At 41.1% G+C, this 23,712-nt stretch overlaps 2 protein-coding genes across 5 annotated transcripts in view; both read right to left on the minus strand.

Moving 5' to 3' along the window:
• Positions 1-490: 490 nt before the first annotated feature.
• PSMG1 (proteasome assembly chaperone 1) lies at positions 491-11,996 on the minus strand. Of its 3 annotated transcripts, none has more exons than XM_025449772.3 (7): positions 11,804-11,996; positions 10,216-10,322; positions 8,661-8,812; positions 6,639-6,701; positions 4,166-4,364; positions 2,821-2,957; positions 491-705 (listed from the first exon to the last, which is right to left on the minus strand). In XM_025449772.3, the coding sequence occupies exons 1-7, from the start codon at positions 11,935-11,937 to the stop codon at positions 631-633; spliced, it is 867 nt and encodes a 288-aa protein (XP_025305557.1). In that variant the 5' UTR covers positions 11,938-11,996; the 3' UTR covers positions 491-630. The 3 variants fall into 3 exon arrangements, with proteins under 3 accessions (XP_025305557.1, XP_025305558.1, XP_025305559.1); XM_025449773.3 differs by having other exon boundaries at positions 11,794-11,934; XM_025449774.3 differs by lacking the exon at positions 11,804-11,996 and adding an exon at positions 11,473-11,613.
• A 270-nt stretch (positions 11,997-12,266) lies between these two features.
• Positions 12,267-23,712, minus strand: part of BRWD1 (bromodomain and WD repeat domain containing 1) — a 121,020-nt gene continuing 109,574 nt past the window's right edge. For both annotated transcript variants that reach the window (XM_035709422.2, XM_025449771.3), the window contains exon 42: positions 12,267-15,746. In XM_035709422.2, the coding sequence (XP_035565315.1) occupies positions 15,358-15,746 (389 nt within the window). In that variant the 3' untranslated portion in view covers positions 12,267-15,357. The remainder of the gene's footprint in view (positions 15,747-23,712) is intronic.

Below are 23,712 nucleotides of genomic sequence, written 5' to 3' on the forward strand. Positions count from 1 at the left end.
ACCTGATCAATTTTACCCATAAAAAAACCCTGAAAAATCCATAAAATCAGAACTTTTCACATATTAAGAATCACCAAGTCGGGATCCCTGGGTGGCGCAGCAGTTTAGCGCCTGCCTTTGGCCCAGGGCGCGATCCTGGAGACCCGGGATCGAATCCCACATCAGGCTCCCGGTGCATGGAGCCTGCTTCTCCCTCTGCCTGTGTCTCTGCCTCTCTCTCTCTCTCTCTCCCTCTGTGACTATCATAAATAAAAAAAAAAAAAAAAAAAAAAAGAATCACCAAGTCTATTTTCAGATAACACAAAACTATCACTAAAGAAACTACACGTACATATTACCAAAACCTGTTATCTGCAGCTTCGTAAAAATTTAACTACATTAGTGTAAAATATTCAAATTAAACAATACTCCCACCTAGTGGATAAAGAAAAGCATCTGGATTATTCCAGTTGTCCAGGGCACCACCATAAAAAAGGAACTAAAACTACAATGAATTTAAAATAAGTTTATTCTGTTTGAACACCTCCAAAGTACCCCCCTGAAAAAAAAGTAACCAACAAAACCATACTGCTGCTTCCCTTGAAGGAATGCATAGGTAATAACACACTTGATACAAAGCAATCTTTGGAATCATGTGTAAATGTTACTCTGAATCTCATTTGTTGTCATCAATTTCTTCAATATTTCTGTGCTCTGGGGAATATTCTGGAAGAAAAGAAAAAAATCGTCAGTACAGTGAGATGGAGAATTCAGTCAGAATCCCTACCCTGTCGGGACGTAAACAAAGAATGGCACCGGAAAAGGGACCAGGCCCTGCCCTGATTCTCCTCTTTCAGGAGGTAACACATCTGAGCATCTCAGCACCCCAAAGTGTTGAAGTAGATGAAACATCAAAGCCTGTCCTCCCCTTGCCCAAAACTCTCTGGTGGTGTCTCACAGCCTCCACGCCGCCGTCCCAGAGGTCCCAGACCTCTGGCGGGAAGCGACACTCCAGCCCAGCCTCTCTCCCACAGGAGCCCTCCCGCCCCTCTGAGCCCCTCTGAACCCAGTTCCGCACTCGCTCTCCTCAGAGGCGCTCTGCCCCTGCCCATTCCTGCACTCCCCGCTCCCTCCCCTCTGCCCACTTCTGCCCATGAGGATCCATCTTTCAGATCCAGCTCAACTGCCACCTCTCCTCATATGAACCTCACCCTGCTCTGGCAGGCATGCAACTGCGTGCTCTCCTCCATCTGGCAGGCACAGTAAGTGGCCTGCACCACCTCCAGGCTGCGGTACTAAAATGGCTCTGGAGGCACTCAAGAAAATTCCATGTCACTGACTGCATGCCACCCTCAGATCAAGAGACTAGGAGTGAACTCAGGACGACCGTGTCTGCTCACGTTTGAGAGACAACTGCACTCTTCAAATGGCCACTGCACCCTCCGCAAATAATTGTTTCCAGGGAGAAATGAATAGATTAAAAGGAGTTATCTCTAAGCCCTCTTCAAACAATACTCCTAGGGACTGGGTGGCTCAGCAGTTGAGCATCTGCCTTCAGCTCAGGGCGTGATCCCGGGCCCAGGGATCAAGTCCTGCATTGGGCTCCCCGCAGGGAGCCTGCCTCTCCCTCTACCTGCCTCTCTGCCTCTCACGAATGAATGATATTTTTAAAAAAAGAAAAATAAATAAAAGGAATACTCCTAAAAGACTAAAGTGGACTTAAACTCCACATGATGATTTACAATTCTCCCAACAAGTGCCAGTGCTTCTGGGGCACCTGCGTGCGGAGCACCGCGCCACACCAAGAACAAAACAGCCACAGGCCCTGCTCTCACGATGCAGTGGGAAGAGCCAGACCGTGAGCCACAGAAGCAAACCAAACTATTAGCAAACCAAACATACTCTGAAAGCAACGCTAACTATAAAATAACTCAATTTGTCAGAAAGATTATCCATGACTCCAGCTAATTTGAAATTATGCTTGAATTATACAACCTTAGTTTTAATTTTTACTAATTCAACAAATGGCTGGGCATGCATTCCCCTATATGCCAGGTACATGATGACCTGGGGATACCAAAATGGAAAAAGGCGGTTCCATCCCCCGGAGCTGATCATCTAGCAAGCAAACAAATTTAATGAGGTCTGTGAAATAAGCTAAGTCCAACAGACCTTGCCAGAAAAGGTGTCTTAACACCAATGGCCATTCCAGACTAAAAGAGGACTCCCTCTGGGGAACGCTGGTGTAGTCTCTTCCCTGTACAAGACAAGTTCTCACCCAGGATCCATGCACTTTCAGAAAGTCTCTTAGGGAAAGGACGGGAGTTCCTAACTATCTGGAAGTACAGGCAAAACTTCTTGTGTACATGTCTCAATATGAATTTTTCTGGGGAAAGAGCTCACGGACACATACAAATGGACAGAAGGAAACAGGTTTATCTCGCCTTCACACAGCCAGTCCCATGCAAAATTAAGTGAATAATTGTTCATAATTTGATCCATGCTGTGCTCAAAAATGCCTTCTTAAGTATTACAACCTTCCAAATGAATTAGTTACAGAAACTTCCTAAACAGTCAAAGCATCTTTCTACAGAGCCGTCTGGGATTTATATCAATGCACTGCACTGATCTACCATGAAAAAGCATGAACAAAACATTTCTCCAGTTACAGAAGTATATATAAAAGAGAGGGTGACAATCTAATTCAAAGTGCCAGACCAGAACGCTTTAAGAAAAAAAGATCTCTAAGTGTTGCTTAACTTTTAAATCGGTACCATAAATTTACCATTTGTTATTAAATTCATTCTAACTCAGCTGTTAGTCAATGAGCTGAAACCTTACCTTAACCAAACCTTTCAAGCTTCTGGAAGAAAGGATAGGCCTGAAAGCTTCCACTGTGATCAGGTCTAACTTCATCACATCAGTGTAACACAAGTACAGAACTGCAGGGATCTTCCACACTTGGCAGTAACTCAGAACTAAGTAACACAAAGAAAAGCCCACTTCAGTCTTTACTAGGTGATTTTAAACTAAACACCTCTAAACAATAAAGGATACTTTTAAAATCAGTTGTCTCTGTTGCCTCCTTCAAAGTGTTCCCTGATATATCAAACCATTTATAAATGCGTATTTTCTTTCAAAGCCAATTTATTTTCCCTAAGTAATTTCTCGCTCTGAAAATATTATTTTGCATTTCCTGAATATACTGAGACACAGCTTAAGTAAGTACAAGATTAAAACTTTACTGAATATAATAATATAAATTAGCCATTTATTCCAATAAACAACATTTAAGGGGAAAAAATACTTATTAACAAATAACAATTATATAACATATTAGCTATCAAAAAGTAAGTGACAATTTCATTTCGATGTGATGCTAGAGGATAATTAGCAACAGGAATAAAAAAATAGTAAAGAAACTATCAAGATTCAGTAACTTATTTTGACAATGAAAACATATTTTATCCACTTTTCATGCACCAATGATTTACATTTAACATTGGCTCACATGATTAGTTATCACAAATCAAAAAGAACCAGTGCAACTCTCCAACCTAACCGTTAAGAACTCTGCCCTAGGGCAGCCCAGGTGGCTCAGCGGTTAAGTGGTTAAATGCCTGCCTTGACTCAGGGCGTGATCCTGGTCCAAGGATTAAGTCCTGCATTGGGCTCCCTCCATGGAGCCTGCTCCTCCCTCTGCCTGTGTCTCTGCCTCTCTGTGTCTCTCATGAATAAATAAATAAAAATCTAAAAAAAAAAAAAGAACCCTGACCTACTCTCACATCATAACTGTGTGTCTGAACAATGTTAAAACTCAAACCAGAGGCACCTGGGTGGCTCAGTGGTTGAGAATCGGCCTTTGGCTCAGGTCCTGATCCTGGGATCCCAGAATCGAGTCCCACATCGGGCTCCCCACAGGGAACCTCCTTCTCCCTCTGCCTGTGTCTCAGTCTCTCTCTGTCTCTCTCATGAATAAATAAATAAAATCTTTTAAAAAAACAAAAAAAAAACCTCAAACCAAACACAACATACTAGGAACAATAGACATTAAAGATTAATAGCAATACACTGGTATCAATCATCATGAATGAACTACCTTAAAAAGACCTTAATAGTCAAAGTAATAACCAATAACCAACAAAGCAACAAGATATAATGTAAATGTTGCAAATTTTGATACCACCTGCTGCAGGAAGATCATGTACAATATTTGGTTGTTCAAGCAGTGGACAGCATGGAGGCTCTTTGAAATTCTGTGTTTTTAGGGCTTTCAGGAAAGGAGAATGAAGGCTGCTGGTAGATTCTGAAGTTTTATAGTCAGTAACATGTCGACACGTGAGAATAATTACTTGCATATTCTTCTTTGGACAAGAACCAAAGACCTAAGGCAAAATTGACCTCAAATTAAAACATACACATAATTCTGTTACAGAATAGAAACATTCCTCTAGCTCTTTACCTAACACCATTCACAGCAGTATCCAGGTGGAGGTGTCCAATGAAAAACAGAACACAGGCTTTGCTGTCCCCTCACCGGGGTTTGATCTTGGTTTTGTCACCTTCCAGTATGGTGACCTTTCTAAGTCACATTCCTCAGCTGAGGACAATACTACCCACCTAAGCAGTAGTCCTGTGATAACACCAGGACTGGCTTCTAGGGTAAACCAGCTGCTTGATGAAGAGACCTATTCTAGTACAGATTATTTCTTAGAACACTGCTTCACTCTCAAGCACATTCAGACCAGCAGTGTATTGGCAAAATGAAGTGATCCCCCCTTCCCTAATCCATGTACTCATGTGTTCAAGAACACTTTAATGAAGATGCTTCTAAGCCGCAAAGTATATTCATAATGGTGTTGTATCAGTGCCTTAATTCTTAAATGCACTTTTAAAGTTATTTCACTTATAGGCAAGTTTCAATCACTCTAGACCTTTATTTCCTCCTAAGTGTGTATTTCATGAAGTTCCAAGGACCCTTTTCAGCTTTTAAAATCTATGGTGATGTAAACAAAAAAAAGCTTTTTTTTTTCTTTTTTTTTTTTTTAAGAAAAAAGTAGACTTTAGGCCATTCCACCTTGTTGGGAAGTATTTTATGAAAAGAAGAAAAAGAAGAAAAAGAAGAAAAGAAGGGCTGTTTCCAGTAACAACAGAACTAAAGATTTTACACATCATTAATGATTTGTAAGACTAATTTCATTAGCTCACAGCTTTGTAAATAAACACAAAATAGTTAACTTCAGCAGGTACATCCCATCTAAAAAATACAACATTACTCACAAGCCCTAATTTATCATTCTCCCTACAACACCTATAGTCTGAATCCACACTTGACCATTCCGTTAGACTGTATGTGGTATTGAGGATTTTGTGGCTGATAGAAACCAAACATCAAGGGAAACAAAGAGTGTCCCTAAGGAAAAAAAAATACTGATTAAAAAGTTTTTAAAGTCTGGAAGAGAAAACTTGTCCCAGAGTACAAAAATAACAGTTTTGATGGAACAGTCATCCTACTTAAAATAAAAAACACAAATTAACAAAGCAGTTTCCTCCTCTTCTGAGAACTCAGGAAAGCTACGGACTCTCCTCAGAAAAATAGACACCACTACATAACACAAAATCACATGTGATTGTGAAAAGGATCACAGACCTTCTTGAATAATTCCTCATTTAATAAAGCGTATTTAGTAACTTTTTAAAAATGTTTTCAAGTATGCCAATCTGGTTTAAAACAAGTGTACGCCAAATTTTTTATTTCCAGTGAATTTAATTTTAATACCTAAGAAATATACCTAAAATTTAAGCTGAAATGTTGCTGAGATATACATATATAAGACCTACTTCATTTATAAATAATACGCACCTGCCAAAATTATGATTATTCTCTAAAACTCCTAAATTCTTCACTGAAAAGTATGTTTTATTGGGCATGTAACATGCACAGTTTTCCCATAAAATGAAGACTCAATTAAACCATCCTAAGACAAACTGATGTAATATTTTGGAATTTGGAACAAGTAGCAGCTCTGTGCCAACCCTCTGAATCCAGCTCCCGTCTGTTTCCTGCCTCAAAGCCCAGAGTCATCCCCAGCCCACATCTCTCCAGCCCACATCTCTCTAGCCTATACTCCCAGTGCGCATCTCTCCAGCCTATATCCCCAGCCCACATCCCCAGCCCACATCTTTCCAGCCTGCATCTCTCCAGCCTCCATCCCCAGCCTGCATCTCTCCAGCCTGTACCCCCAGTGCCCATCTCTCCAGTTTGTATCCCCAGCACACATCCCCAGCCAGCATCTCTCCAGTCCACATTTCCCACCAGACTGCATGGTCAAGCCACCAGTCCACATTGTCAGGCCATTTTGCACCACTAGCCATGCCCTTGTTCTGTTTCATGTGAGTAGCCTGTTTTTCTTTCAAATGTAACAATACGGGAGATAGGAAGAATTCAACTGTTTTAGGCTTCTATGACCTAAGTCTTTAGCACATTGATTAATTTGTTAAATCTGTTTCTATTCTTGATATTCTGTAACAAATTACTACAATATTTTTAAGAAAAAAACAAAGACTTTCCTGCTTCCATATTTGACTGTGTAGGCTCAAGTGTTAAGATACCAAACCCTTAAAAAAAAGCAGCCCACCAGTCTTCATTCCCTTCTTACCTTTTCTAGCCACTGATACTGCTGATCTTCAGCAACGTAGCAATTGCACTGACAGAGGACAACCTAGAAAATCATATTCCAAGTTTTTTGTCAGGTCAAATGAATTTTATACATACTCCACGTTACCACCATATACATATCATTTGAATTCTAAAATAACCTTTAGATAACATTTGTTTTCTGAATTTGCTATTGGCTTATTTCTTTATTTTTAAAATTTAAAAATGAAGCCACTACTGGCAGTTAACAGCAGAACGAAGTACACAGGAATGGAGTGACCACAAGAGTTTGCAGAGGAGGCACTTAAGATACTACCAGTAAAAGCTACCAGAGTCTTCTTTATGACACAGGAATCATACCAGGCCTGCTGCCCTTCTGGGTGTCATACACTGTGAAGACCAAATGCAAAATAAACATAAATACTGTAAAACTAAGTATTACACAAATGCTAGTGAATGCCAATCTGACAGCAACTCAGTCTAAATGGCATTCTAAAATGGTACTGATGCCTGTGAAGATAGTATTATTTTAGAAACCAAGTTCCAACCTATATGCTCAAAATGAAATAATCTGTAATGCCACAATGCCATTAAAGGATGGATTCCTGATTATCAATGCTCCTGGAATGATACTACCCAGAGAACTCAATGTCTTCTACTAAAACACTGCCAGAAATGCTAACAATTACCCAAGGGGATCACAGAAGGGAAAAAAGGTACACGGGTGTGGGGGGAAAAGAAAAAGACTAGATATGTAAAGACTACACAAGCAGGTTCTGCATAATCAAAACATACCTAATAAATGGTACTAGACGAGGTGACCAAAATTCCTTACTGGACCTTCACAATCTATTCTAAAGTGCAACCTTTCCAATTAAAGACCAGATCAGGGATCCCTGGGTGGCGCAGCGGTTTGGCGCCTGCCTTTGGCCCAGGGCGCAATCCTGGAGACCCAGGATCGAATCCCACGTCGGGCTCCCGGTGCATGGAGCCTGCTTCTCCCTCTGCCTATGTCTCTGCCTCTCTCTCTCTCTCTCTCTGTGACTATCATGAATAAAAATTAAAAAAAAAAAAAAAAAAGACCAGATCAAAAACATGCTTAGTTTCATTATTATTTCCTATAAATGCTGGATGTACATAAAAATCCTTATGGAAAGTTAAATAACTTTGGATTACATGTTAAAAAAACAAACTGAAAAAAATAAAATAAAATAAAATAAAAAATAAAATCTGTAAGTATTACAAAATAAGACCGTAGAGTTTACAAGGCTAATATTTGGTCCTTACCTAGTTAAAATAAGCCAAATTATAACATTAGGGAATTAGTGGCTTCTTCCATCGTTTGAACCCCTGCCCTGGCCCTTGTTCAAGTGCTCAGCAAGTACAGAATAGTTCTCTGTCAGACAAGCAGATGGAGAGACACGTCACCTGCCAGGTCACCTCATCTGCCTGACTCTCACATCACCCACTATGTTGTGTTCTCTGAATGGACCCAAGATTAAGATTCGAATGCACAGGACACAAGGAAATCACTCAGCACTGGCTATGGAATGACTCTTAGGACTTAAAAATCAGGACAAATGAGGTAGGGTAAAAGCTCAACTGTCAAGAGAATTATGCTTAGAATGCACAGAGCATTCTTTTGTTCAACAAACATTAACTGAGTTTCTAGGACGTACCAGGCATTTGCTAAATACTGGGCATACCAAACTTCCAGCTTTCACAGAGTGAACACATTTTTGCACAGTCAGAGTTACCACGTGAAATAATTTTTTGAATGACAGCAAAATTTGAATGTCCACAATCTATGGCTTTTTTCTAACAAAGTTCTATCAGAACTTCCTAGGAGCTTTACCAACACTGTGTATGCCATGTTAATATTTATACAAATAATACAGGGCACTAGCACTGCCTACAGGCAGAATTCCTCAGCCCAAAAGCAGATATACAGGAACATGAAATTCAAACGAACACATGAATGACGCCTAAATGGCTCCCCCTGAAGCATCCAAGTCCCACATACCGAGGGATTCGATTTTAGATGATAAAACATACAGAAGGACTTTGCAGGGGACAGATGTGTAGTGTCTGTTGTTCTACACCATTCATTCCAGAGTTTAGCACAACCAACTTCTTCCCAGGCTCCTGAGTTCATAACAAAGGATGACAAAAATGCTGTGAAAAACAATTCACATAAGTTAGTGCCTGGTTCTGCAAGTTGCATGCTCTATAACCAAAAATAATTTCAAGTTATTCTAGGAGAGTCTGTAAGACCACTGACCTTACAGCACCACTTAGCAGAAAAGGAAACTGAGGTCTCAAGAAATTAAAGGCCATGCCCTAAGTACAGATGGTTTCAGAGGAGGACCTGACAACACAGATTTACTGACATGCTTTACCACAGTTTCATGAAGTTTACACTGGGCTGGAAAATTTTAGGAGGTAGAACTTCATATAAACGAGTCAGTAGTTACTTACCAGGTACTTACTATGTCCTGCAAGCACTAGGGCTACCTGACCGGGGAAGAGATCTACTTCACCAGAGATCCCAAATGCCCACCCCCAGAGCCTGTGAAATGACAGGCTGTACATTTTAGCTGTAAAATGACAAAGGTTTGTGCACTTGCACGTGTACACTGTTCAGCTGAGCTCTGCACTATTCTGACATTAATCTATCAAATGGAGTCAGTCATGTATGTGCAGACCTTCACACTGAAGTGTTCAAAAACGTTAGAAACCATCACTGTTATTTTTAGAGCTCTCATCATGTTCTCAAAGGAGCCTGTTAATTCAAGACCATTTAAGAACCATGGCTCGAAGGGGGCCATGTACACACACCCCCCCTCTGTCCCTTGAAGTCTGGCCCAAACAGGCCCAGAAGCCGGAGGAAACGTGGATACGGGAACAAACCGTAAACCCAGTTCCCAGGATTTACAACTTCCTGAACCAAAGAACACTTTCTTTAAATCTTATTTTTTAGGTTTATTAAAAAGATGGTATCACATGAGGAGGCACAGATATTACTCAAAGTTTACTCAAAAACTGTAGCCTTTTCTAAGTCAATTTTCTGCTTTAACTTTTTCTAAAAAAAGTAACAGACATTTGAAATATTTTATGATGTAAAGAAATAAGTAACTTTGGATTGTGTTCTTTTTTTTTCCTTTTTAAGTTTTTTATTTAAATTCAATTTAGTTGGGGAATCCCTGGGTGGCTCAGCGGTTTAGCACCGCCTGCAGCCCAGGGCATGATCCTGGAGACCCAGGGTTGAGTCCCACTTCGGGCTCCCCGCATGGAGCCTCCTTCTCCCTCTGCTTGTGTCTCTGCCTCTCTCTCTCTATCATGAATAAATAAAATCTTTTTTAAAAAATAAATAAAATAAATTCAATTTAGTTAACATATACTGTATTATTAGTTTCAGGGGTAGAGGTCAGTGATTCATCAGCAGCACAGAACACGCAGTGCTCATCACATCAAGCATCCTCCTTAATGCTCACCACCCAGTCACCCCATCCCTCCCACCCACCTCTCACAGCTTTTGTTCTTTCAACAGAAGTCCAATCTAACACACGTCTACTCACCTACTGCATTATTTCCTATAGCAATGATGAACTTGGAGCAAGGATATTTTTCCAGCAGAGAAACTTCCAAAGATGTTTTTGTCTGTCTTCGAAAGAGCCGCACCTCCCTAACACAAGAAACAAAAGACAAAAAAAAAAAAAAACAAAGCAACTTAGATCCAATTAGTGCTCTATTATGAGAGAAAGGACACTAGAGGCATGACTTTGTAATAAACAATAAGCAGCCTTTAATTTCAGAAAGAATGTAATTATCACCTAAGGAAACAACAGATTCGGGCAACGCTATTCCCGTCTGAATGCAAAGTTCATGGAGGACTCCACAAACGAGGTCCACACGACTCACTGAACCATCTTAGCATCCCCGAAAGGCGGGACAGGTGGGTACAGCGGGCAGTAAGCAACAGCAAGTGCGGGGCAGCCCGGGTGGGGCTCAGCGGTTTAGCGCCGCCTTCAGCCCAGGGCCTGATCCTAGAGACCCGGGATGGAGTCCACGTCGGGCTCCCTGCTTGGAGCCTGCTTCTCCCTGTGTCGCTGCCTCTCTCTCTCTGTGTCTCTCATGAATAAGTAAATAAAATCTTAAAAAAAAAAAAAAAAGAAAGAAAGAAAGAGCAAACACCTCCTTTCTACCAGCCAAATACTGAACTTGCTTGCACCTGACCGCACCTCTAAAAGAACATCCATCGGGACGTCCAGGTGGCTCAGTGGTTGAGCACCTGCCTTGGGCCCAGGGTGTGATCCTGGAGACCCCGGGATCGAGTCCCACTTTGGGCTCCCTGCGTGGAGCCTGCTTCTCCCTCTGCCTGTGTCTCTGCCTCTCTCTCTGTGTCTCTCATGAATAAGTAAATAAAATCTTAAAAAAAAAAAAAAGAAAGAAAGAAAGAGCAAGCGCCTCCTTTCTAACAGCCAAATACTGAACTTGCACCTGACGGTGCCTCTAAAAGAACATCCATCGGGACGCCCAGGTGGCTCAGCAGTTGAGCACCTGCCTTCAGCCCAGGGCGTGATCCTGGGGACCCTGGATCGAGTCCCACGTCAGGCTCCCTGCGTGGAGCCTGCTTCTCCCTCTGCCTGTGTCTCTCATGAATAAATAAGTAAAATCTTTGAAAAATAAAATAAAGGAAGATGCATCTGCAGAGCGCAGGTAATGGGCACCCGGGTTAAGTGAGAGCCATGCAGAGCGTGGAACGCCTTCCATTGGGGTCCAGGAGCCTCAGCCGGGGTGAGGAGGAGGCGCTGCTCTCCCCGCGATGCGCGCACCAGGTCAGGCCTCCGACTTCCACGAAGTCGCTGTCCAACGTCCCGGTGGACACCCCCGGCCACGGGGTCTAAGACGTGAGTGTCCGGGGTCCTAAGAGCACATTCGCACCAAGATGCCTGCAGCGTCCCGGGCGGCGCGTTCTGCCACACCTGCCCGACGCACGTGACCCGGCCGGGGTCAGGGGTCACCTACGGTCCTCTCCCACCGCCTCAGAGAGCGGGTCCACCTGCTACGGATCCCGACGCGGACGCTACGAGGCCGACGGCCACGCCCGCGACGGCCGCCCGGGAAGGGGGGGCCCGCGGCTCCGAGCCACCGACCCGGCCTCACCGCTTCCGCGCCAGCTGCCGCCGGACCTCCCTGTCCTCCGCCGTCTCCCTCCTGCCCTCCTCTTCCTCCTCCTGGTCCTCAGTCCCGGCTCGGCACGGCGCCTTCACCACCTCGCCGAAGAACGTGGCCGCCATGCCTCCCTCACCGCCTGCCGGCCGGGCCGCGGCGCCCCAGCACGGCGCATGCGCCCCGCCCCCCGGCCGGGCCTCGCCACGCCCCCCCGGGCGCGCACGCGCACCGGGCCGTAAGCCCGCGGGGACACCGAGAGGTGGGATGACTACGGGCTAGAGAGGCGAGCGGGTGGGGGGGGGGATGGGGGGCGGGGCGTCCCTAACCCCGCAGGTGCCTCGGCGCGCGGCCCCTCCCGCCCCTCCCGGCCTCCAGCTGGTGTCCGCGCCCCTTCTACGTTGCGGGATGCCGGGGGGGCGGGGGGTGCGAGGGCGGGAAGAAACACAGCGCTTCGTGGTGGTATAAAATGCGACTTTTACTGCGGCAATAAGAATTTCACATTTCAAAAGCGGATGATTGTCAAGCCGATCCGGAAGAGTTCGTGAGAATGCAAAAATAGTTGTTTTTTTTTTTTTTAAAACGTGGCCGTTTCGATACAAAATTTATTTCCGCCTTCTCCTCGTTAATGAGCAAAGAATGCAGTTCTCGAATCGGCCTGTTCTTTAGAGCGCGCTGGGAGGCGGAGTGTGCGGGGCGGCGGCCGCGCCCGCCCGAGCCAAGGGCCGCGTCCAGAACTTCTGGCCGTGAAACGTAAAAATCCCTTCCCGTTGGCTTTGCACCGAAAACAGAGGACACTGTGCAGCACTGCGCCACACAGGGCAGCACCGCGCAGCACCGTGCAACACTGTGCAGCACCGTGCAACACCGTGCAGCACTGCGGAGCACCGTGCAAACACCGTGCAGCACTGCGCAGCACCGTGCAACACTGTGCAACACTGCATCACTGCGCAAAACTGTGCAGCACTGCCCCGACCTGCCGAGTGCTCGTCTGGGGTCAGGCAGGGCTGCTTGAGGTATTCAGAAGAATCTCCGAAAGCTGCTACAAGTACCTTGCTTTGAGACGTGGAGAAATAGTATCAACAAGAACATTTACATTAAATCCGCCTTAGCGATTTTACATATTACTGCAAAATAAAGATTCGGGTTTTGAAGCAGAATTTGAACATGTAAGCATCAACAGTACATGACCAAATTGCTATCCGGTGAGAGCTTAGGAAACCTGGTGTGTAGCTAGCTGTTAGCAAGATTACCAGGGTGATGTTTCTAAGCTGCATGGAGACTCCTGGGTTATTTTCTATTTTATAGGATGCCTGAATTGCAGAATAAAAAGGATGTTTGGCTATCACGTTGTCTTAGTCCTTTTGTCGAGTAACTAACTTGTCATATTTATCAGTAAAATTTACCGCGATTTGATTTCACAATTACATTATGAAGAAATCATTTCTAGAAAGCTGATTAAAATTATGAGCAGGGTAATCATAATACATTTGGCCGTGATTTGAACTTTGTGTACACTTCAGAGTTTTACAATAATGTTAAGTTTTCAACAAATGCTATTTCATGCAGTTACAGTAAGTTTAGGCAAAGCACTTAAGGAAAAAAAAAAGGCAAAGTGATGTTCAATTTAAACACTATACCAGCAGAGATTCTGTTATGAAAGAAGGCTGGTGACATCTTCTGGAAATTAACCCCATCACAGAACACTGTAAATTCAAAATAAATTATTTGATTACACAGAAACTGACAAAATTTTGCATAAAAGAGTCTTAGCTGATATTTAAATATATTCATTTTATGGTATTTGTTGAGGATAGAACATCCCCAGTGAGAAATTTCTGTAAAATTAAGGGTAAATATGGGAGAGGAAATCGATTTAAACATTTCATTAGCAATCAAAAATCAAACCCCATGCGCCTAAAAATATTAGTTTATTAGGAATTCTTCCTTTCCTCACCTGTAGTAACAAGATACTGGTATCGGTATTTCAGATGAAAGTATATATTAACAGAGCAAAGGACACAGACTCTGTAGGTTAGAAATATTCCGGCTTATGCTAAGGGGAAGAAAAAAAAAAACGAAAACGACAAAATGCCTTTTTTTAAGCAGACATGCAACCACAAATTTCTCAAGTAATCTAGACACTTGGGTCTATCTGTATAACCAAAATATATGCATTACATTAGTCTTTTAATGAAAAAAGAATAGAAACTCTTAGGTTTCTATATTTTACTTTTTTGATTTACACATGCAAATCATATATTAATATTCACAGATAATTTTAAATGGGAAAACAACTTGCTTCTAACAATTCACTTTTTCAATAGCATGTTACTGTGTTAAAAAAAGATTTAACAGTGCATTCATTTAATCTGGCGATCTTAACTTCAACAAATACCTGTTAACAAATTAAACCTCATTGCAAAGAATTCTTTACAGTATCAAGATCAGATTTTCTAATCCTAGCAAAGGCCACAATGGAAGAGCCAATACATGCTGCCATAAGTTTGTTGTGATGAGACTGTAATTAATTTGCTAAAAGTGTTCATAAAGTACTAATTTTTAAGGTGCTATAGAGAAATGTAAGAGGATGTCACTGTTATCATCCAAAAATATGACTGTTTTGATCTTCATCTGTACCTTTTCTAACTGATTAAACCTAAGACCTTGCCTATCATGAGGCACGTTTCGGCATCTCCGTAAATGCTGTTATGTGCAAGTAAAAATGAGGAAAAGAAGTTGTGATAGTCACATTCATTGCCTTCATAGAAAAATATATATTCCCTGAATTACTCGTATCAAGAGGTCACCATTCAGTATGAATTCCAATATTATAGACAAAATAAGACATTAATGGGTTTTCACTAATTGCCTGTTTCCCACTCTACTTCAGAGCTCACTTATCACCATCCCCATCAATGAATCCCCGGGTCCTTCTAGTTTGCTTTTTGGCTTTTGAAGTTGTGAACTATAGGGATTGGGTCTTTAATATTTAAAGTGTTTGCTTGGTCAAATAGGCTCAATGGCACTTCCTCTGGAAATGTGCCTACTTAGAGTTTTCCCTCTTACTTCTCAGTAATGACACCGTAGCCATGCTGGTCTGAATTTTTATTCTCTGATGCAGAACCCTCAAAATTAGCATTAGGTTGTGATGTTGACATTTTTTTTCAGTCCTTGAAGTTTTTGCTACAGACCCTGTGCATTTCCCATTATTTTCTTCCTCTAAGGAATCAAGAGCTTTCCTCAACGCCCTTCCTTTCTGGAAAGGAACAGCCTTAGGACAGGCCACTTGTCTCTTCTTTCCACCTCTGCACTACAGGCTTCAACATCTGTTCCCCCCTCAGATTCTCTGTAGTGGGTTCCTGTACAAAGGCTCCCTGGAAGGAAGGCTTCCTCCCACTGTGACCTGCTGGGTTATGGCTTTTAGAAAATCCCTGGAAAAGGTGCCAACCAGGGATTAACTTTGGCGCTCAGAGCAGAATGCAACCGCCAGTTTTCTTGTGGCCCGATTGCTTTCAAATCCCACTTCCACATTTCCATGGTCACTATTATGCGGTTTCTTTCCAGGATCTGAACCGCCTTAAAAAAGGCATTTTGCTATTAGTGTCTTCTAGCTCTTTTTCACTGTCAGAATTTCTGGTTGTATCATCCTCTTTATAAACACTCAGTAATTTTTTCTTAGCCGCAGCAGAAGCATTTCGATGGGGCAGCTTTCTGCTGCTCTTCCTAATCCAGACATTTTCTGGTCCTGAAATCGTTTCCTTTAGATTACTCATTATTTTTATTTTATTTGCAGCCACAGCGGCACATCTGCGGAGAACTTTCTCAGGCACCATGTTTGCTTTCAGAGTCTCACTAGGCATTTGCACTGCAGCCTTCTGATTATGCATGCATGTTCTCATTTTTGTATTGGGTTCTCTGTCTCTAGGAACAGATTCTGAAAAATGAGTGAAAGTTCATGTAAATGCAAAAACCTTGTTAACACAAGATTTTACTACAATTCCTCAATAACACATTCCTAAATGGTAAATTTTAAAACTACTCACATTGCTAAATAAGTAAAAAAACTCAAGTGATTCTCATCAGTGAGTGATACTACATGTTCTTGACATTGAACCTCCTATTTCCTGATCAACAAAAGGAAGTCTCGGGTAGTTATGCCACCTGGTATACTTTCTAATCTGGAAGGACAACTGTCTCAACAGTATCAGGTTTGTGAGAATGTTCCTTGAGAATCATAAAGCACTAAATTCTTGGTATCATTTCAGATATTCTCTGTTGAACTACTTTAGGATATTCAACAGGAGTTCTGAGATAATTTTCCTAGAACCTCAAAGAGAAGGCAATGCCATTATGACTATGCGGACGCGGCATCAGCTCTGCTTCAAGAAGGTCCCTGAAGTTTTCATTCCATCAGCCTTTAGTCAAAACACACATGAAGCAGTAGATAAAAAGGAACTGCCTATTAGTTTATCTAAAATACGGTTTTAGTCCTAGATCCATTGTTCAAAACAAATTATTAAATCCTGGTTTCCTTACTATTCAAATATTTTCTGAGCTGGGTATATGCCAGGCATCGAGGGATCAGGATAAAGATTCTAAAACAAAGTCCACACATATTAACTTTACTTGCTGTAAAAACTAAAAGGGGGGGGGGGGGAGGGCGGTATGGAGCTTGAGAAACGCACTTCAAAAACCGAACAGTCATGGGGCAAGAAAGCTTCCATTGAGAAGTGTTATTGTTGCTGAGCTAGGAACCTTGGAGGGATCCACCAGACAAAGGACAGGACGAAAGCCACTAAGGAGAGGCAATTTTCCCAAGTGTGGCTTGGGATCCACGCTAGCTGTGCTGAGTGAGGAGCCACATGATGTGCCACATGACGATGCGCCCACCCCTCCACGTTTAACAGCTTAGGTGGGCTCGAATCATTTTTATTTCTGCCAATGTCTCAAAGCCAGATTTTCAAACTTCAAATACAGGATCAATTAATACGCTTCTAGGGCAAAAGTGCGGGTGTTCTCTGCTTTTTGAAAGTTCACATTAAGCTCTTCGCTTTTACAAAAGACCTACTTGGTTTTGCTAGCCACAAAAGAAATTGAAGAGCTTTTCCATTAAAAAAAAAAAAAAAAGGTGGGGGCAATATGGCATTTGGTGTTCGTTTTTCAGGGAGCCTCTACAGAGGCAGCACACACCTGAACAAAGAGCAGCCCACCAAGCTCCTCCCCCTGCCACCAGAGCTCTTGAACTATCTGAGCATCTGGGCTTCCTCCACTCTGATTTTGTGCATCCGTTAGTGAAGATGTGTCCTAAGGTATCAGAGCAACCAGAGAGGTGATTTTTCAGGGTCTGCAAATGCCTTCCAATTTTTTTTTCCATATACATTAATGGTAGTTGCATCTTTGCTTTATGCCATTTTGGCTTATGAAGTTTCACAGGAATGCCCTACTTCTAGGTAGCAGGCAAAACCTGTATTTCTTGATAAAAATGCACCTTTATCTGTTGGCAACCTAGCCTTGGGGACATTAAGTCAAACTATGTAAAATGGTTTTAAAGGTACACAAGCTGAGGGTTGGGAGGGGTGGGAGGTGGGTCTGTGGGACCCCACCTCGTTTGTAGACATTCAGCCATTGGTAAAAACAGGCTAAGGATAAGACCTCTCAGATACCCACACTCCACATCTGGACTCTGCCACTTGTGCCCTTTCACCACTAAGGATGAGAAAATAAGGACCCTTTGTGTCAGCTCTCAAGTGATGCTATTATTCTATCGCAGTGAAGCTCCCAACCACCACCAACCTTCCTAGTTTTTCCTTTAAGAACAGAGAGGTTTGCCCTTCTGCCACCAAGCAAGCACAAATGAGTACAGGTGAAAATGGGCTTCCGTCAATTGACATGTTCATTAATTGAGACTTGAGAAAAAGTCTTCTGCTCTCGAAAGGGAAAGCCCTTCAGATTTTTTAAGTCTATGAAACGTACTTCAAAGATGTGCCTCTGCTTTCTCCAAGACCTGTTAAGAGTTCTCCCAAAGGAGGTCAGGAACTAAGTACTAAAAGCAACCCCCCACAAGCACATCAATCCCTTCTGCCAATTAAGTGACTTCTATACTTCTCCAGTGAAATTCTATTTCTAAGGGGAACACGTCTTGTTCAACGTAGGTCATCAGGCACTGCAAAAATGGCATTTTCACAGGCTAAGCTCATCATCACACACTGCTGGGCAGCACAGCCTCCCCCGCCTGGCTGGGCTCCGCGCGGTCACTTGCACAAGCAGCAGAGACCATGAGTACAGCAGCCCACGGAGTTTTACCTCGAAGGGCCTTTGCTCAGGAATGTTTAAATCACGAACTAAGGTCTCTGCAAAGTAACTCTAGATCCAAAGCGACAGTTTAGCACATTAAATCAATGTTAGGCAAATACTGGAATGTGAAATAATATGCTATGACAGACAAAAGTTCTTGTAAATACATAACAAAATTAAAGTGAAATGTGACTTACGAAGGACGAGGATACACCAGCATCTCTCAACTACATCCACTTGCATGCTGCAACCACACTAGAAGTAGATAACCAAGTTCATTCCCAACAACATACCCAGTTAGAGATAAAATCCTATCACAAGTAAACACTTCTGTGGATCAAAAGGACGTAAGTGGCAGCAACTAACTCCTTTTTGATGTACTAACACAATTTAGGAACCCAGTAAATACTAACCCTAACTCATTTTAATAAATGCTTATTTGTAATCCAAAATAAGGGAAAACAGTTAAGATTCTACAGAAGAAAATCTAAGTAGGCTTTTTAAAGTCCTTTAAGAAAATCTGAACTTCAAATATCTGAACTAGGTCAAGGGCGGGGAGATAGGCGAGTCAATTCTGTTGTGCACAGCCACGCAACCTGATGAAGCTCTAAGTCTAGGCTCAGACCTCAAATGGGAATGTCACAGGATAAGGACAAAAGCAATCTGAGGAAGACAGAAGAGTGACAGTGTGGGAAATTAAAAAAAATAATAATAATGCATACATATAAGTCAGCGTTAATTTTATTACTGAGAACTTGGTAAATTATAAAGTGCCTTTATTCCTCTTGAGCAAACTACAGTTTTTAGAAATATATACAGGATCATTCAGGGTTAGAGAGAAGTCCAATTTATGTGTTAGGGCACAAGCTTAAAACTTCTGGAGGATACTGCTCTAACAATACATTTGTGATAGCGTCACTTAATACTAACAAGTCAGTACAATCCCCCAAGTCCTACTGTCCCAGATGGTCTTGGTCAGTCACGGGGTTGGGAGCAACGAGAGCTTGAGGCATTGCTGCTTCCCTATAAATAATTCCCTACTTGGGTATGGTGGCAACCTCCTTCACAGAGTAAAACTTTGCATGGGTCGTAGTACTCCATCACAGTTTACCTAGATGACCACTTTAAATTGTATCACTGTGTGTTCTAAGACAGTCTGTGGTGAAGAGAAACTTGGATGCAGACATTACAGTTTTGACTCAGAGCAATTATCTTTAGTTTTTATATTTTAAGGACTTATCATATTCCAATTACACTTAATACAAAATTGTTCTCCTAAATCCAAAATAAACTTCCCATCATTGCTGTAGGAGCATGAGAATTTTTAATCTCATCAGAATTTTCACTGGCATATTATTTTTTTCCATTGGCATATTAAAAACAAATCTGAGAATGGCAAAAGGTGAAAGCATGTCTGAATCAAAATGAAAATGTACTGGCCTATTTCACATACTTTTGAAATACTGACATCACTGGCTGCTGTGGTTGGTGATAAATCCACAGAGGGGAAACCTTTTAGTTGCAAATCATAGTGCCCTCTCTCAAGTAAGGCTTTTCGGAGCTGGTTTAAGATAACTTCTTCCTTCTCTGCCCTTCACTGATAAGCAATGAAATGATCAAAACTCAGGAAGTAAACAGCATTATCACTGATATTCATCCCTCCAAAAGCACAAGTTTCCAAAAAGATTCCATACGCTAGGAAGTCTCTTTAGAGGGTAACTGTAGGCTAACAGGTTTTCTGTTAATTCCCCGATGCTTTTCTCTTTTCTGGGGGAGTTGAACACTGGAGTTAACACTGAGAAGTCAGCTTCTACAGTAATAGCCACCTCAGGTCAGGAGATGGTCTGAAATAATTCCATAATCAAGACTTGTTCCTCACTAGCTTGGTCACTTTTATGGCTGAATGGATGAACTTAAATTCATCCATTAAGTCTTCCCACACACTCAGTGATGGGCACCATAGAACTTGTGCTTTGCTTCAACAGCTAATAGCTCATCACTCTACAGCCGTCGCTCATCTCCAGGAAAGTTGTTAATGGCCATTCTTATTCTCAGAGACTTGTGATGGCCACTGCAATTTTTTTTTCTAAAAATCTGATAAAACCTTTATGAAGTGTGAATCCAGTAATCTTGTATCTGTTTAATAAACTTTCTAAATTTAAATTTTAGTTAAAATACAGTGCAATATTGGTTTCTGAGTTTAATGAAGTTTCTGAGAGATCTCAGAGCATTTCAAACCATTGGGCAGAATAAGGTATCAGAATAAACACTGGTTATCAATCTACTTTATTACTTCCCTAATGAAAAGCATCAGGGCACAGGTAATCCAAGGACAACCCCCTTTCAGGCCCATCTTTCAACTCCCTTCAGTCCCCTTCGCCCATATGACACAGTGTGGCCCTACATTCTGCGTGCATGATAAAGAAATCACAAATGGACAAAGGCTTGAGGTAAGATAGAGCTGTTTAAGAGTAAAGAGGAGTTGCAAAGGAAATCGATTTGCCTATTGCAGACTTTATAGAATTAATCAGCTAGAAGGCTTGAAATAGTTTTAAAAAAATGTTAGGGTAACAAAACTAAATTTATTATACTCTATTTTAGTTAGTAATTGACTTTAAAAATAAAATTGATCCGTAGATGACAACAGAGAGTCAGACGTGGCAATGAGTTAATTTAGAAAAGTTTGAGAGATCTTGTGCAGAAGTGGGGAATCAAAGATTTGCCTTTTTGTCCCGCGCCAGTGAAACAGAATTTCACAGGTGAACTGAATGTGTGCAAAGGCTGACGACTAAGACTAAATCAACACCTAGAAAATTACCTTCAATATATTAAAAATGAGACTGTTTAACCACTGATCAAAAGAGGTAAAAAAAAAAAAGAGGTAATAACTTCTAAAGAACATTCCTGTAGACCAGGCTGCTGCCGTCCATGCAAACTGTAACTGGTTGTCTCGTTTCACTTAGGGAAGTCAGAACGCCTCTTTAGGAGTCCAGATTCCCATGAAAGGTTTAATGAATGACAAAACTTACCTTAAAATTAACTTAAAAACTAAAGCGTGACCAGAAAACATGCTGAAACACTGATAATTAAATTCAATGAAACTATAGATATCTATGACAAATATATATCCCACAGTTACTTACATGCTGCTAAAGACGAGCCTGCAGATTTGTAAGACCCAAGTGTTTTAACTGCCCCCATCCAACCTCCCTACATCAGATCCGTACAAGTGGTCCTTGAGGAGACACCAAGTAAAGAATTGGTATTTTTCTACCATATTCACAGTGTAGTAAGGAAACAGGTTGGCACATTATTAGAGACTAGTGAAAATCTCCCAACTTTGAGAATTCCCACATACTCTCAGGCAACATCTATAATTTAAGAAAAAAGCTACAATCTCATTTAAAAAGTGAGAAAAGACAACACAGCCCTCACCATTATAGTCTTTACATTTTAATCCTCTCCATTAATTCACAATTTTTGAGCTACCAAGTGGCATTAGCACTTACTAATCTAGTTGGACTAGATTTTTCCACAATATTCCATTTTCTCCCTAGCGTTGACATGTCTTACTTGGTTTGGTCTTTGTTCCCAAATACTACAATCAGAGACAGTCTTTAAACAGTGACATTGCAAATTTCTTATGGTTTCTGCTTTATTACATCCTGTTATCCACAGCAGAAGTTGAGATGGACTTACAGAATCATTAATGGAAAGTTCTTCTGCAGGGAGGGTGCTGTGTCGCACTACATCATACCAGAAGACAACTCAACCACAATTTCCATACAACATAAGACACTTAAGTGTTTGTAGACAACTCCAAGATGCCGAATAAAGGAAATATGCTGACTTAACATGGATGAAAAGGATGGAGCTGGTATTTCAGCTATAAAGGGCAAGGCAAACAGACCTTTTCTAGCCATTTAAAAGTTACTCAAAAAAAAAAAACAAAATCAATACAGTTTGAGTAAAAAGGAAAACCAAAAATACTGTAAGCACCTTGAGCAATGTTCTCACATTCTACTAATACACAAACCTCTCATTTTTTTTTCCAGGTGGCACAAATTCAATGTGTCTGACAAGAGACTGAAGTCCTTTCAATGTAGTTTTTAAAACAAAACACTAAAGTTAATAAATTCTACATTCTGATTATTCTAAAGAAAAAAAGGCTAGAAGAGGGACAGGGAATGTAGTATGAACCCAATGCTGTTCTAAGAATTTTTACCTAAGATGTCATCAACCAATAGTGTGAAGATTTAGTGACATGTTTTATTATTTTTGGACAGCAATACCTGCAAGGTGGCATTTTTACTGGCTTGTTTCATACCTCCTTTTTTATTTGCAATTCTAGGTTTTGAAGTGCCTTTTCCCCAAATCTAAGTTCTTTCTCCCAATTTTCATGCTATAAAATTAATTTGCATTTTAGATACAACACTCTACCACTTAGATGAAACTTCTGTGTTGTAACATAGAAGCTGTGAGTAAATGCTTTATCATTCTTTCCAAGAAATCATTACACTGAGAAAGGATTTAATCAGAGATTTTCCCCTAAAATAAAAAAGGGAGAATGACCACCCTAACAATGATGTGAAAATGGTATACCTTCACTTTTATTCAGAAGTTACTATACATTGCGGGTATGCCCTTTCAAAGTTAAGTCTGATATGGAAAAAAAAAAAAAAAAAAAAGCTCTTTTAAACCTCACCTATTTTTTAAATGTTTGACACCTTTTTTTCTTAATAGTCTTTCAAAGGAATCAAAACTCAAATCTAAACACCTCAGCCCTTTTTTCAACCATAAATGAATAAAATCATAGGACTTTGGACATACATAACCACAGCAGTTTTTTCTTGTTGTTCATATATACCATCAAGTGACTTCAAGTGCAATGAAAAGCTATAGCACTTACTTCCAGATCAGTTCACATTCAATCTGCAAGCTTTTGTCTCTTTTCACAAGAAAATACAAACTGATCCCAAACACATTAAAGTACATCCGTGCATTAAATCCCTGCGCATTTCGCATAAAGAGAAGTAGAAAAAAAGTCAAACATGTTCTAGTGCTCAATGTAAACATTTTTGAACTATTAATTATTTATTAATTTTCCTTAAAGTACTTAGGAGTGTGTGTCACATATTCAAAGTTAACCTTAGGAATAGCACCATGACCAAAAAAACCCATAAAAATGATTCTCACTATAATCCCTTAGTTTTACTTCAGAACATGAGAAGCTACCATTGCCAACCATGCCTTCAAACTCACGAGGCCAAATTCTTGTTTTTTTTACCCAGATGAAACCCAAAATACAGCCTTCTGTACACAACGGTCTAACCATTTTGGACAAAAAGAAAAATTAATAATTGGCTGACTGGCCAATCTATGACCAGTTAATTCAGTCCAAAAGATAAGAATAGTTCTACTGATGAAGCCTAAATGATCAAAGTCTCATTTTACCTAAAGAATTTATGTATTTATGAACATATTCTACATTTTATTTATGGATTTTTTTGGTACCTTTTTGCAGATGATGGTAAACATGGAGTTATAACCCTGAGAATAGATATAAAACAGAGAAGCTTTAGAAGAGTTTAAATAAATTAATGGAT

The sequence above is a fragment of the Canis lupus genome, chromosome 31, assembly GCF_003254725.2.
Source record: "Canis lupus dingo isolate Sandy chromosome 31, ASM325472v2, whole genome shotgun sequence".
Classification (NCBI taxonomy): Eukaryota; Metazoa; Chordata; class Mammalia; order Carnivora; family Canidae; genus Canis; species Canis lupus.

Excerpts from the sequence above, each read along its gene's own strand:
- PSMG1 (XM_025449772.3), bottom strand. The coding sequence starts at position 11,937 with ATGGCGGCCACGTTCTTCGGCGAGGTGGTGAAGGCGCCGTGCCGAGCC. Across the intron at positions 10,323-11,803 it reads CGGCAGCTGGCGCGGAAGCG|GGAGGTGCGGCTCTTTCGAA; the intron begins GTGAGGCCGGGT and ends TTCTTGTGTTAG. Across the intron at positions 4,365-6,638 it reads AGTATCAGTGGCTAGAAAAG|GTCTTTGGTTCTTGTCCAAA; the intron begins GTAAGAAGGGAA and ends ATTTTGCCTTAG.